Below are 14,330 nucleotides of genomic sequence, written 5' to 3' on the forward strand. Positions count from 1 at the left end.
TGCATGAATATACATCATAGCTAGAAAATATTTTGAACAAACATGCATTATAGATGTTGACGTTGCTGGCCGTCCATAGTTGTAATTGATCGGATCAATCACAACTTTTTGTAAGACGGGGCCCAGAATATTTTTCTCAAGATTCATATATTGAATTATACCAAAGTTACAAAAAGAGTGCAGGGACTGATATTCATTCCATTATCTTTTCAGATTGGTATATTCTTTATGTATGTACATATTTTAACCTTGACAAAAAGTGACTAGATGGTATCGGTGAACTGTTAAAATAAATTTCATATAAGAGTTATATTTATGAGTATTTATCGGCATTTGCATCATTTTAATGTATACCAGGGCCCTGTTTTACAAAGAGTTATGATTGATCTAATCAACCACAACCATGGAAGCCAGCAACATCAACATCTCAATGCGTGTTTGTGCAAAATATTTTATAGATAAGATGTATATTCATAGATTAATCATTTGCTTGAAAATTCTATGTGGTTCTTTTTTCCTTTACAAAGGACATTGTGCACATTGTTAACAACAACAACAACATTATGACATTGATGGATTTCCATACAGTTGAGGTTGATCGGATCAATCGTAACTTTTTGTAAGACGGGCCCCGCAACACAAAGCTTAGTGATTAATCAAAGTTTGATTCTACAAGTGACTATACATTGATTCTGATCTGTGGAATTAATAACATTTAGTCATGTGATCAATCTCTTTTTGGGGTCCTAAGTTGTGAGAACAGGGTATGGTTATTATGATTTACTTTGTAAAAGTTTGTAGCGACCATGGACCTACTAACCTGACTAGTGGGTCCATGGAGCAACTGATGTGCATCGTATATAAATTCTTTGTAGTATTATGATTAGCTATTACCGTACTCCAAATCAATTTACATCTTGGTCTCTATATGATAACCTTGTATTGTTGTATATGTAGTCAAACATATTTTTTGTGTCTAAAAATATGTAGGGCATATTAACTCATAGGGTTACCTCCTGTACTATTATCTGCTTTCATTCCTCAGATAATTAATAATTGATATTTTGTTTAAAATGTACTTTCACATTAGGAGGAGAAGTAATTATGAATATCATGGGATTTGAAATGAATGAGACAAGTTTTAGCAGAATTTTAGTGAAATGATGCTAGTTTTCACTTTTAATATAAGAGGTATCTATAACAGAATATGAACTATGCTTGAATATTTCTAACTTGGCTATTATAAAATCTAATGAAATGTGTTTCATATGAAAGCGAACAGTATAACCTCTGTTCTGCACTTAGTTTCAATTTGTGATCAGTAATGCATGAACGATGATGAATCGGTATATGCGATAATTAATGATTTCAGACCTTGCTGTGAGCTTGCTATGTGTCAATGATCATGACTTATTTCTTTTTTCTTTTCACAGAGTCATGAGATGACATGGTTTCATTTGAAATAAGATTCTGATATTCTTTTTGTTTCACTCATTCTGACAGAAAATAAAATATGAAATATGAATTTAATTGCATCTCCTGTACAATGAGGCAATACAAGTCAGACCATCATTCATCCAAAACTTTTCAAAATGAAGTAACAATTGAAATGCTCAGTATGATATGCAAATAATTAGAAACATGATTTCCTGTGAATGTTACAATTCAGTATGAGACTTATAGATTGTTAATTTTAAACTACAACTCATTGTAAAAATGCTACCCAATCACTTTAAACCTTGCAAATGATGCGCTCGATGCCAGTCAAATATATTGCTGTACACATGCGTGACCAAAAAACATGTTTAAAGGGGGTGTTTTTTCAGTTTTGGATGCGGGCCACGCGTGCACTCGTTAAGGGTATAAAAAACACCGATCATTAAAAAACGGGTAGTTTTGAAAGACTGGTCAATGGTCAAACGTATTTAGGGTATGTATTTTTTCCAAAGCTTTTTTTTCAAGACTAGCCAAACGTGTTTGGGGGTATGTTTTTTTTCCCCCAAGCTTTTTCCCGGGGTCATATTCTGGCGACAACTTGTTTAGGGGCCAAAATGTTTACACATTTTTGTAAAAAATCATTTGCAACGTTTAAAGTGATTGGATGGCATTTTACAAACATTTACACAAATGTTTGCACATGTTTAAAGCCCGCAAAAAACTTGTTTTGGGGGTTATTTTGCACACAGAGAAAAACTTGTTTAGGGTTTGCTTGGAAATAATTTGGCCACTCGTGTGTACAGCAATACATTTGACTGCCCCCCCCCCCCCCCCCCCCCCCCCCCCCCGGGGCTCGATGTGTAAGTTTCTTGATGTGATTAGACCATGTGTTTTTATATAGACACATTATTGAAGAAAATAGTTCTTTGATATCATATGCAGTACTATAACATACATGTTCCAGAGAGTGATCATATACCTCATACTGGCCTGGCTCAAAATACTATAGCAAATGGAAGGCTTGAAATAGTCTGCTGTGCAAACCCTTCACTCGAGTTAAGGGTCTGAATGTGCAACCTACTCATGCCTTTTGTACTGAAGGCCCTTTCGCCATGGAGCTACTAACACAGTAGCCCCATGCTCTCGCTCAGAATTGGAACAGCAAGTTTTGTATGTGCTAGTCTTTGTGTGGAGACACACATGTTGCTCAAAGTTTCAATCAGGGTCTGTGCCTGCAGACTAGGTTTGAAAAGGGTGTATAAACATTTATTACTGCCATTATCTTTTAAGGCAAAGTGCTCTGGAGGGTAAATTGCCAATTCGTCTACTGCCAACTCGTCCACTCACCACATGGTCTACTTTCATTTAGTCTGATGCCATTCCGTCCATCAACAGTTCGTCTAACATCCAGTTGGTCCATTAATCATTTGGTCAGATCATTACTTCGTCTAATCACCATTTCGTCTATGTCCATTTCGTCTCATAACCAGTTGGTCTAATATCCATTTCAGTTCATTTTCATTCATTTTGCACAATTTGACACTAGTCCAATTAGACCAAATGGTATATGGACTAAATGGCTATTGGACCAACTGGTTATTAGACGGAATGGCATTAGACTAAATGAAAGTAGACCATGTGGTGAGTGGACGAACTGATGGTAGACCAAATGATAGTAGACGAGTTGGCGATTGGAAATGAACCCTCTGGAGTACCTTGCCCCATATTCATGTTGTTTCTCAGTTGTAGTTGGTCCATTGTAAGAGTCATTAAGATTACTCTGTCTATTATTATGTCTAGTACAAACATTAATGATTCCTTATTTTAGCTGTTGTGAACGTGTATGTACATTTAATATCACAAATCACTTGTTTATAATGAGAAATGTGCTTTTTGATGTCTTTATATGTAAGCTGCCACGTCTTTGCCCTAGTGTGTAGATAGATGCTCATTGTAGTTTGAAAATTCAGGGTGTATATGCAAAAAAAGATGAAAGGTATATTGAATATGAATGTGTATAGAGAGAACTTGACGTGATGGTTGATGATACATTGTAGTATTACTAAGAAAGAAAGCAGTATAAATAAATGTGGTGCTAGAATGAAATGAGTTTCATGTTTGCCATGCTTTGAGTACACTACAACCATTGTGGAGAGGTTTGAATGGCTGGAAAGAGAGAAAGACACATAAGGGAGGGGAGAGGAAGAGGATCAGAAAGAGAGAGTGGGCAAATAGAGATGGAGAGGGGGAGAAAGAGAGAGGGAATGGGGGGGGGGTGGGTGATCAGAAAGAGAGTGGGCAAGTATAGATGGAGAGGTAAGAGCAAGAGGGAAAGGAGAAAGGGGAAAATACATAGTAAATTTGTTTAAAAGAATGAGGGTATTTCCAATTTCATTTCCATCATCACCATCATTTTTATCTCCACCATATTCATCATCACATTCACCACCATCATCACCTCCTTATAATAATTATTATAATCATCATATTCCTCATCAACATTATCATCACCATCATAATCATCACCATCATAATCACCACCATCATAATCACCACCACCACCATCATCATCATATCCATTTATCCCAAGTCCATTGTGAGTTACCTGAATAATATCCAAAGTCATTAACAGCATGCCAGAAAAATGTAGAACCCCCCCCCCCAACAAAAACAAACATACATGAAATACATGATGGTAAGTATATATACTTTTTATATTTCATCCATTGCTCATTGTAACAGCAATACAAAGCATGTTTTTTCCACATAATTGACTGAAAAAAAAAAAAATTATTTCAAGAGGATAGATGAAAGTCCCTCGCATGTGAAAAAAAATCTGAATCACAAAAAAAACCAAGGTAAGTTACCATGTGATACTACCATGTTACTATAGGCTTCTTCAAACACACAGTCAAACTTGTCTCCAGCTTTAGATAAAGAGCATGCAGTCTAAAGAAGCTTAAAGCAACATAAATACACTTCAGACTACAGAAATTTTCCTTAACCCTGGGAAATATGTGGGGCTCAAAAGTGTGTGCGTGTATGGGGGGAGTAGATCTTAGCTCCATCATTTTCCTGGGGTCAAGCTTAGCCAAATTCGATTTCAGACTACCTTTTACCAAAGTGGGCTAGCACGGAAAATGGCAAAGTATGATCTGACCCTGTTAAAAAGCAGGATTAGCCGAGCGATTGCAGTGTTAAGAGCCGAAGTCTGAAACCACAAATCATAGAAGTCGAAATTTCATGTCAAATGCGTGCTGTGTGGCAAAATCATCAATATTCATGAGCTGTGCGGTAGTCCCGGATTGATAGCTTGTTTCCCAAGCTATTACAGCAAATTACTGTTGGGTTATGAAAGACAGTCTTAAAAAAAGATAGATGGGGGTGAAGAAAATGTAGTCTGAAAGGCATAAAATTTAAGAGTCTCACAAAGTAATACCAAGAATCCTTGATTGTGTACAAAAGATTCTTTTTTAAATCCAGCAATATACCTCTAGGATTCACCTTGACAGTTGTCCACACTGCCTAAACAATAGACAACTTTAAAGGTCAAGTCCACCCTATAAAAATGTTGATTTGAATTGATAGAGAAAAATCAAACAAATATAACGTTGAAAATTTCATCAAAATCGGATGTAAAATAAGAAAGTTATGACATTTTAAAGTTTCGCTTATTTTTCACAAAACAGTTATATGCACAACTCAATAACATGCAAATGAGAGAGTCGATGATGTCCCTCAATCACTATTTCTTTTGTTTTTTATTGTTTGAAATATAGAATATTTCAATTTCAACAGATTTGACAATAAGGACCAACTTGACTGAACCATAAAATGTTAAGGCGATGGTTATTCCACGTGTTCAGGGAGGAATGAAACTTTGTTTCAAGGGCAATGAGGAGAAAATGGGAATAAATCATATTTCATATAATGAAATACAAAAGAAATAGTGAGTGAGTGATGTCATCAGTCCCCTCATTTGCATACCGAACAGGATGTGTATATAACTGTTTGGCGAAATTAAGTGAAACTTTAAAATGTCATAACTTTTTTATTTTACAACCAATTTTGATGAAATTTTCAGTTTATACTCACTGGATTTTTCTGTTTTTATTCAAGTTAACTCTTTGTTGGGGTGGACTTGTCCTTTAATATCAAGAGACAAATAATTTGGTGCAAAGCATTGCTTCAACCTGGGCAAATAGAATAATAGTAATAATAGGCATTTATATAGCACCATCTATCTAGAAATATTCCATTCCGAGGTGCGTTGTTATTATTATTACCCCAGCTTTAGCTCGAGCTGCCTTTCAGCACTCATGCATTCAAGGAATTAATCCTGCAGGGTACGCATTCACCTCGCCTGGGTTGAGTGCAGCACATTGTGGATGAATTTCTTGCTGAAGGAAATTACGCCGTGGCTGGGATTCAAACCCACGACCCTCTGTTTCAAAGTCAGAAGACTAATCCACTGGGCCACAACGCTCCACTTTTCGACTTACAAAAGCAAATTTACCTGTAGTTTAAAATGAATTCTGAATATCAAAATCATCCGAACACATTGATTAATTTTGATCAACTGCTTTTACAGATTTATGATACATTTTGAATATATTTCCTTTACTTCTTAAAGGTATTAAAATGACCTTGTTGATGAGTACGCGGAAAATGATGAATGATCTGTATAGTAATTAATACAGAAATCAAATAAAATCGTAGTTTAGTTTCCCTAGACAATACATTGAGTATATAAAGAAATAAAAATGGTTTCATAGCTGTGAAAATGACCATTATTGACACTTCATTATATAAGCATTGATCTAAAATGATTGTTGTTCTCAAACTGATAATGCTCTGATGATGATTCTTCAACATATTCGTTAAGGACCTTGAGTATAATTCAGTCCCCTGTCACGGCAACTCCATTGTTTATTTCTTGCGAGACATTCAAAGACTTTCTACCCCTTCATCTTCTTTACTATCGTTCCTTTCATCTTCCATCTCTTCCTCATTGCTGTCCAACAAATCATCCTCGACCCCCTCGTCATCGTCCCCATCGTCATCCCCTTGACCCTGGTGATCACCTCCCTGTTCATCCACTCTCTCATTATCAAGTTCTTGGCCACGTTCAACCAATCCATGTGAATTCGTTGATTGTGAACCAAAGTCTGATAGGTCAGGAATAGTTCTCACAATCCTCCTCATTTTGATATTTCCAAGGAATTTAGGGCTTCCATCCCATAAACGAAAGAGCTTCAGGTTTTTTCCGTCACAGATGTCTGGAATTTCTTCAAGAGAAAACAAAGTTCAGTACTCGAGTTTAGCCATAATGTACAGATTTAAACACTTGAAATATCACCATTGATATTTCAGCCAAAATATACATTCATAGATTATAATTAATAATTGGTTCACGTACAAGGTTATGATTAGACAGATTTAGCTGCAAAACTTATGCAATCATAAACAGCAAGTAATGTAAATTGTGTCAATAGGTAAATCACAAATAATCATTATATTTATGAATATTCACCTAGGAACACTAAATTTGTATTGATATCAGCCATGAAACTGAGTTCTTGCGCAATATTTCGTCAATCATAAAAGTCAAGCATAAATTCAGAAAATTGTATGCTGAGACATCCAATTCTAATTCAATCACAAAAAGATGTGTGAGATTTCAAAAAGAACATAAAAGAATATGGTATCTCCTTTGCACTTTAAGAACATTGCGTGTAATCGTCTGGGATCTATTTAAATCCCACTCCAGCCTTCCTCCTTCAAATATTCACACACACAATGTCACAGAAAAATATTGGTCAAGAACAAGAGTTACTAAATTTTAAAAAGTTTTAAATTTGTGATGGTATGTGAGCAACTTCTAAAAGTAAATTCCATAAATACGTTTTTTGAACATAATGAATAAGAAATAATTTTCTATTAAAAGGGGTATGAAAGGAAAAGGATGTGATGAAATATCTGATGGACAGATAAAGTCACTTTCATTTTTTATGGCATTTTTGGGGGAGAAATTATATGACATTAAAAGAATTACAAGGAGTAATTAATGTACTCACCAAAACCACAAGTATTGAACTGTTCTTCTTCTCTGTTCATCGTTTGTTTGATAACATCTTCTCTAGTGGCATGTTGCCTTCCACTTCTTGATTTGATGCTATTGACAATTGATATTTGCTCTAGTTCTTCTTCAAATCTCTCTAGATACCTGATCAAGAACAATTAAAATCCAGAAAATATAATCAATTTTAAATTAGACATATACATCTGCAACTGTAATCTACATGCATAATAAAAAAAATCAGTAGTCAAAGTAGTAAAAAAGAGAGATTTTAAGAGAGATGGTGATATGAGCTATATCATAAGCAGCAACAGCAGCAGTAGTAATAGAAGTAGAAGTAGTAGTAGTAGTAGCAGCAGCAGTATTAGTAGCAGTAGCAGCAGCAGGTAGTAAAGGTTAGTAGTTGTAGTAGTGAAATCAGTAGCAGTAGTAGCATCAACATCATCATTATCACCATCATCATCACCACCATCATCACCATCATCACCATCATCATCACCATCATCACCATCATCATCACCATCATCACCATTTTCATTACCATCATCATCATCATCATCATCATCATCATCACCATCATCACCATCAACGTCATCATCACTATTAGCTTAATGATCATACCTTTCTACTATCTCCTCAGCATCAGCTCTGCTGTAGTTTGTTTTATCTGGATCTAATGCATCTTGAAACCACTTCAACTTCTCAATGAGAACAGAGTTCTTAAATGAAGTCTCTTGATGAACTCTGAGAAAGAAAGTCATAGATAAGAGAAGATTCAATTTTGGTCGTATGAATTAAAACACATAAAAACAACAAACTTCATTCAAATTCACATACGAGAAAGGTAGTCAAATAAAATATTAATCTCAAACTAGCTTTTCAAAATTATCTGGAAATATCAAGTAACAAGTGAATTGACCGTTACATGTATCTTGCTTCCTCCCGTTTTCTAATGGTCAATTTGCGGCTATATGGATAGGACCCGAGACCAAAAACTCCAATATTCCAGGAAGCAAGCTCAAACCCTGTTTACTTGCCATAACACAAATGTCAGTTTTGGATAACAATTCTAATGCTCTAATTTTCTTTGTGATGTAAATGAATGCTGAGTAAATACACAAGCTGAATCATAATTCTTTGAATGCAAGATGGCTCCGAATCATTAAGTCTTCCTTCATTGTGATGGTAATAATAATAATATAGGATTTGTATAGCGCACGTATCCACCTTGCTAGTGCTCAAGACGCTCCTATATTACCCCGGCTACGCAAGTCTACTGATTCTGGTGCGCACAGCTTTTAGAGGAATTACTTCCTGCCGGTACCCATTTACCTCACCTGGGTCGAGTGCAGCACAGTGTGGATAAATTTCTTGCTGGAGGAAAACACGCCATGGCTAGGATTCGAACCCACGACTCTCTGTTTGAAAGGCGAGAGTCAGAACCAATAGACCACGACAAGCCCACATTAAGTCTTAAGTGGTAAGTCTTTTGATTTGAAAAGGATAAAACTTATACCATGACACCTTTCCTTCATCATAAATGCTTTGACTCACTTCCTGACTCTCTCTTTATGAATCTCTCTTGCACCGACCTTGTTAGCCTTTCTGCTCTGGGGATGAATCAGCTTCACAGACTTAGCAGCTACCTTAGTCTTTCCGGCTTTGGGCTACAACAAAATAAAAATAAAAACAGAAAGTCAGAAACATTACTGTTGAGCATGCTACATGGTAGAGGTACTTGTGAATTCATATAAATATCAGGTGATTGATTGTATTCAGTACTACGTGCAACATCTTCTCTCTTTTTTGCATATCAGAATTTTGGTGCATTTAGAGCAAGGAGGCAAACCTCCAAATTCAATATTTAATATAAATCCGTGATGATAAGCTGGAACGTTAGCATAAAAAAAAATGGGGTCTACATATATTTTTGGGGTACATGATCCTCCCAGATCCTACTATTAATATGCCCTAAATCAGTAATGATGTGGATATGAAAAATGTAAAAGTTTTTACTTTTACAGGATAAATTTTGCAACTTTTATATCATTGAAACTTTATTATGATCAAACTGCAAAATCTGCATTTTTTAAAACCACTTCTCAAACATGGAATAATGAAAATTTTAGGATATAATATTTGTTTGTAGAATTCTGATTTTTCTAATCACTTTATTTGTAAGAAAAGTGCTGAAAAATCTTTAAAAAAATAAAAATTGCTTAGAGAGAGCAGTAGATACAACAACGATTGGAAAAAGAAAGAAAAAAAAAAAAAATCAGTTTTGGGCGCTAATGCAGTTTCGCACAAGCCGATTACCAGCATACCTCACCACCAGTAATCGTTCACAAATGTCATAGCAAGTCTCTCGGTCGCATTTCGAGGTCAAAATACCCATCGTGTTTCCAAATATAGTGATTGGTAACGGCTATATTTCGACTGCCATCTCAACGACATCGATTGTTCGAATCCTCAATCAGACATCGCTTGGCTTGGCTTGGCTTGGCTTTCCTCCCCACGTACGTGCATAGCGCCAACTTAATGTGTTCCGCCATCTTGCTTGTTGGTTGCCGATAAAATGCGCAGTTTCAGATTTTTTTACGCTCAGTTATTACCCATGACTGAAACATTGACCAATCAAAAACTAAGATTCTATAAGAAATATGAATATTCATATACGAAAGTATAAACATAGATAATTCAGTTTTATGTGAAATTTAAACCCAATACTTCAAAATATGGTTAGTTTTATGTCTCTAAAATGACCCTTAAAACCAGAATTTTATTACTAAAAAATAAAGGTTTTCCCAAGTTGCCATGGTAACGCGGTCTGAGATATAAAAGCTTAGCAAACACTTCATTTCAGTGATCGAGGATGTATTTGTTTACGGTATACGTCTACATAAATTATAACATTTTTTTCCAGACCATGGATGAACTTTCAAAAAGAGACATTTTAGGCAAGTTTTTACGATTTCCGGCAATTTTCTGACACAGGCACTTTGAAGAGGTAATTTTTACAGAATTAGAAGAAGACATCATGGATTTTCCTAATTATCACGACGGATATGCAACTTACTTGTAAACAAATCAAACAAAGTCTATGATACATTTTCGATAATGCAAAAAGAGACATTCAAGTCTCTGATTGAGAGCCGCAGATTGAACATTCGCACGGCGCAATGGTAGCGTTTTCGCCGAATTCGTCGGGGCGAAAACTCCAAGCGAGCCGTACCACTCACCAGTCCCGAACGCTGCGCTGTATGTTTGATGATTTATCTGGTGCCATTTCGTGCTTATAAATTTGTTTTTTCTACAATGCCACTATCTCATTAAAATTGTTTGTCATGATAACATTGGAAATATTATCGTTTAATGGCCCAAAGGATCGACTGTAATAAAATATACTTTGAAATATTGTCAGAGTGATTAGTTAGGTGATGTTTATGGTCAGAATTTAGTCATGGCTTCGGGTGAACTTACGCGAACGCGGTCACTTGCTCACGGGGCGAGTCGGCCTGGCCCTTTGGTGGAAGGCCGTTAGGCAACGTGCAGTGCAGCTAGAGCAGAGTTGGGGAGTTATAACTTATAGGTATAAAAATACTTTGAAATAAGTAATCTGCAAATATTTTTGTCTTATCCCTTTGGATTACTTAGATAAGAAATTCAAATTCTCAAAGTTTAAATCAAATTTTAGACAGTGACAACAAAGAGTGGTGCTGTATGGGGGGGGGGGTCTTGCATGCCCCCAAATTAAATTCACAAACAAGAAAAAAAAAGGAAAAGGTAAGAGAATCTTGCGAAATTGTTCAATTGGATTTTTGTAACCAAAAGTCAAAATTATGCTTATGTCGCTTGCTTGCAACTATATATTTTATAAATTTTGCCTGATACTCCATATCGTAGTACCCTCAATTATTTTCACTTGTTACGCCACTACTAGAGTTTATGATAACATTATTTGGTTGCGGGATCAAAGCATCAGCTATAGCTAAAAATTTATACTTTATGCCTGTTCAACTTCCAATACAGGTTTAGGCCTGTATTTATGAGATGTTAAGATCTATGGGTGCCTTTATTATTTTCATTTTCAATTAAAACAATGATTAATTATGTATTAATTTAGTATTAACCTCGATGATACATTTTATTGTGTTAAATCGTACAATTTCTGTTGTATTAAGCCCGTTATTAAGCCCTTTTAAAAACATGCTCAGTAGCAGACCCCCCCCCCCATATATAAAGACAATAGAAGTGTATATAGAATTAATTGACCCCCCCTATTGAAGACAAAATGAAAAAAAAATACTCAAAATAATCGACCGCCCCCCCCCCCCTTTGACGAGGCAGCTGTCGGTGGCCTGATGTCTTCATTGACTTCTTTTTGCTTGTAAAAATAATATTAAAGAAATAGGGGCTACTCTAAGTGTCCCCTATGAAAATTGATTTGGATCTGCAAGTGCATGAGGCTGCGCCCCCTCCAACGTCATAGCTACCCCATATCTTTAGGTTCAAGCTCTCATATTTTTCAGCTCCCTGATTTTTTGGAAGAAAAAAAAACGAGGCGAAAGAAAAGAGTGAAATAAATGAAATACGATTAATCAAAATTTGATTTGTTTGAAAGAATTATACTTATCAGAGAAACTAAATTAAATTCTACAACCATGAGCTGTAGAGCTGGATATGTTCAGTAGGTATTATGAAAGAAGTCTAATTCTGTTCTGTTTAGGGCACTGATTGAAAAAGCATCAAATAACAGCGATCTTGATAAATTCTGTTTTTTTTTCAAAATCAGAACCAATCAACCTTTTTCTGATTATTCTGTCACTTTCCATATTTTGGAGAAAAAAATCAAAGTGATCATCGACGCCCTGTACTGCATGATGAAACTGTATCCCCACTCGGCCCTCGTAACCACCCCCCCCCTCTCTCTCTCCCTCCCCCCCCCCCCCACCACAATGCCCCTTGCTCATTTCTCTTATCTCACCTTGACCTTAATTAATTAATCTTAACTATTTGGCGGTACAGTCAAACGTGACTGGTCGCCATCATAGTTTCATCCCCAACAAACAAGGAACAAACAATAACAATTCTGTTTTTCGACCCAACATCATTCCTTTCAATACGCGTAAGGCTATACGTGGGCATGCACAAACAACGTGGGTTAACAAAAACTGACCCGCGTTTGGACTGAAATTGTGATTAAAATAAAAATGTTATAAATATGAAAAAAATATGTGTATAATGAAGGATATTTGATAAACGGAAAAACATCAATCGCTAATTCATAAAAATGCTGGAAAAGATTTGACAGAGGTTTTTAACAACGGTAATCAAGGGGAATTAGTGTATGGGTGAATGGCGTTCGAGTTTTAGCCGAGCGTTAGCCGGTGAGGGCGCGGGCCAAATCTGCCTGAATCTGGCAATATGGCGTCGTCCATTAAGCCGACGTTAGCCAGCGGCGACTGCACGTACGTGTCCCCGCTCCCTTAATGTTGATATGAACTGAAGTTAGTGACCAAAAGATTGCATGCGGCATGCCGGCAGTTTGTTCGCATGATTTGGTCGCTAACTTGAGTCCATATCAACATCACGGCGCACGGTGAATCCAAGCGAAGTGATGTCTGACTGAGAATTTGAACGACGACGTCGAGATCGAAGCTGAAATACAGCCGGTCCTGATCGCGATATTTGGAAAAGCGGTGGGTATATTGACCTCGAAATGTGACTGAGAGACTTGTCATGACATTTGTGAATGAGTATTGATGATGAGGTATGCTGGCAATCGGCTGGTGTGAAACTGCATTAGCGATAGGTTTTTGTAAGTCTAGTTAATTATTCCATTCTGCCTTTTCTAATTTCTGGCATTCATTTATGTTCTGTTTTTCATTATCTCGGCCCGGCGATCATTTTTCATCCAACAGTCGCAACAGGGTGCTCAAAAACTGTAAATTTGAACATGTATTAATGAGCCTCTCTAAGTCTAACTTACAAACTGGAACTTGTGGATGGCCAAAAGGCAAAACTTTATCTCACATTTCACAAACTCTCTTTGACTTTGTCCCTTTGTCTTTGAAATAAAAAATTCAATTAGGCCTAATAAAAATAAAATAATGGCGCACTGCATTGTACTTGTAGGCTAGCATGCATGTCATTATCATTATGAATAAATATAATGTAGAAACTGAGCTGTGCAAATAAATCAAGAGGAAATAAGCCAAATATTGCCAACCTACATTTAGATCATTTACATCAATGAATTGAGAGAGATACCGTAATGAGTGCAATCACACAACACAAAAAGCAATGTATGGTACAACACAAAAACATATCTGCTCAAAAAAGTAGTAAAATCTTGAGTGACTATCCCAAACCATACACAAATAAAGATCAATTTTCTTACCATCTTCGCGAATAAGTGCAAACAGCCGTGAAAAACGAGAAAATCTTGCAGAACTAGAGCTTGGCCGAGTCAGACTGCGACTAGTTCGTTCACGAACGAACGTCTCATAATTTTATAAGCAGCATGGATGGATGGGTGTGCAGTGTGGTAGGCACTTATGATCCAAGTTTGAAAGGAGACTCGTAAAATGACGTCACTCTCGCCGATGAATATTCATTAGATCGTGGTCGTGCGTGTTCAATACACACTGCGTGCAGGCATGCAGATAGACATATATGCGAGGAACTTTGGCTCCAGAGACAAGTTGTCAAATAACGTGTGTGTGTGTGTGCGTGTGTGTATCATCGGCTGGTAGTATTCCATGCTGTCTAAGACTTCAAACGCGTCGGAGAGAGTGCATGGCAATTCGGTAAA

General features: G+C 36.4%; 1 protein-coding gene across 1 annotated transcript; it reads right to left on the reverse strand.

Moving 5' to 3' along the window:
• Positions 1-4,132: 4,132 nt before the first annotated feature.
• Positions 4,133-14,080, reverse strand: LOC129282254 (translation machinery-associated protein 16-like). Its single transcript, XM_064113041.1, has 5 exons — positions 13,917-14,080; positions 9,071-9,183; positions 8,138-8,260; positions 7,515-7,663; positions 4,133-6,725 (listed from the first exon to the last, which is right to left on the reverse strand). Exons 1-5 carry the CDS (start codon positions 13,917-13,919, stop codon positions 6,385-6,387), a joined length of 729 nt encoding a protein of 242 aa, XP_063969111.1. The 5' UTR covers positions 13,920-14,080; the 3' UTR covers positions 4,133-6,384.
• Between the last annotated feature and the right edge of the window lie 250 nt (positions 14,081-14,330).

This window comes from Lytechinus pictus, chromosome 18, assembly GCF_037042905.1.
Source record: "Lytechinus pictus isolate F3 Inbred chromosome 18, Lp3.0, whole genome shotgun sequence".
In the NCBI taxonomy this organism is placed as follows: Eukaryota; Metazoa; Echinodermata; class Echinoidea; order Temnopleuroida; family Toxopneustidae; genus Lytechinus; species Lytechinus pictus.

Bases quoted from the DNA above. Each gene is read 5' to 3' on its own strand.
- LOC129282254 (XM_064113041.1), bottom strand. The intron at 8,261-9,070 runs GTGAGTCAAAGC...TTTCTTTCTCAG, and splicing joins CATAAAGAGAGAGTCAGGAA to AGTTCATCAAGAGACTTCAT. The intron at 6,726-7,514 runs GTGAGTACATTA...TTTCTCTTGAAG, and splicing joins GTTCAATACTTGTGGTTTTG to AAATTCCAGACATCTGTGAC.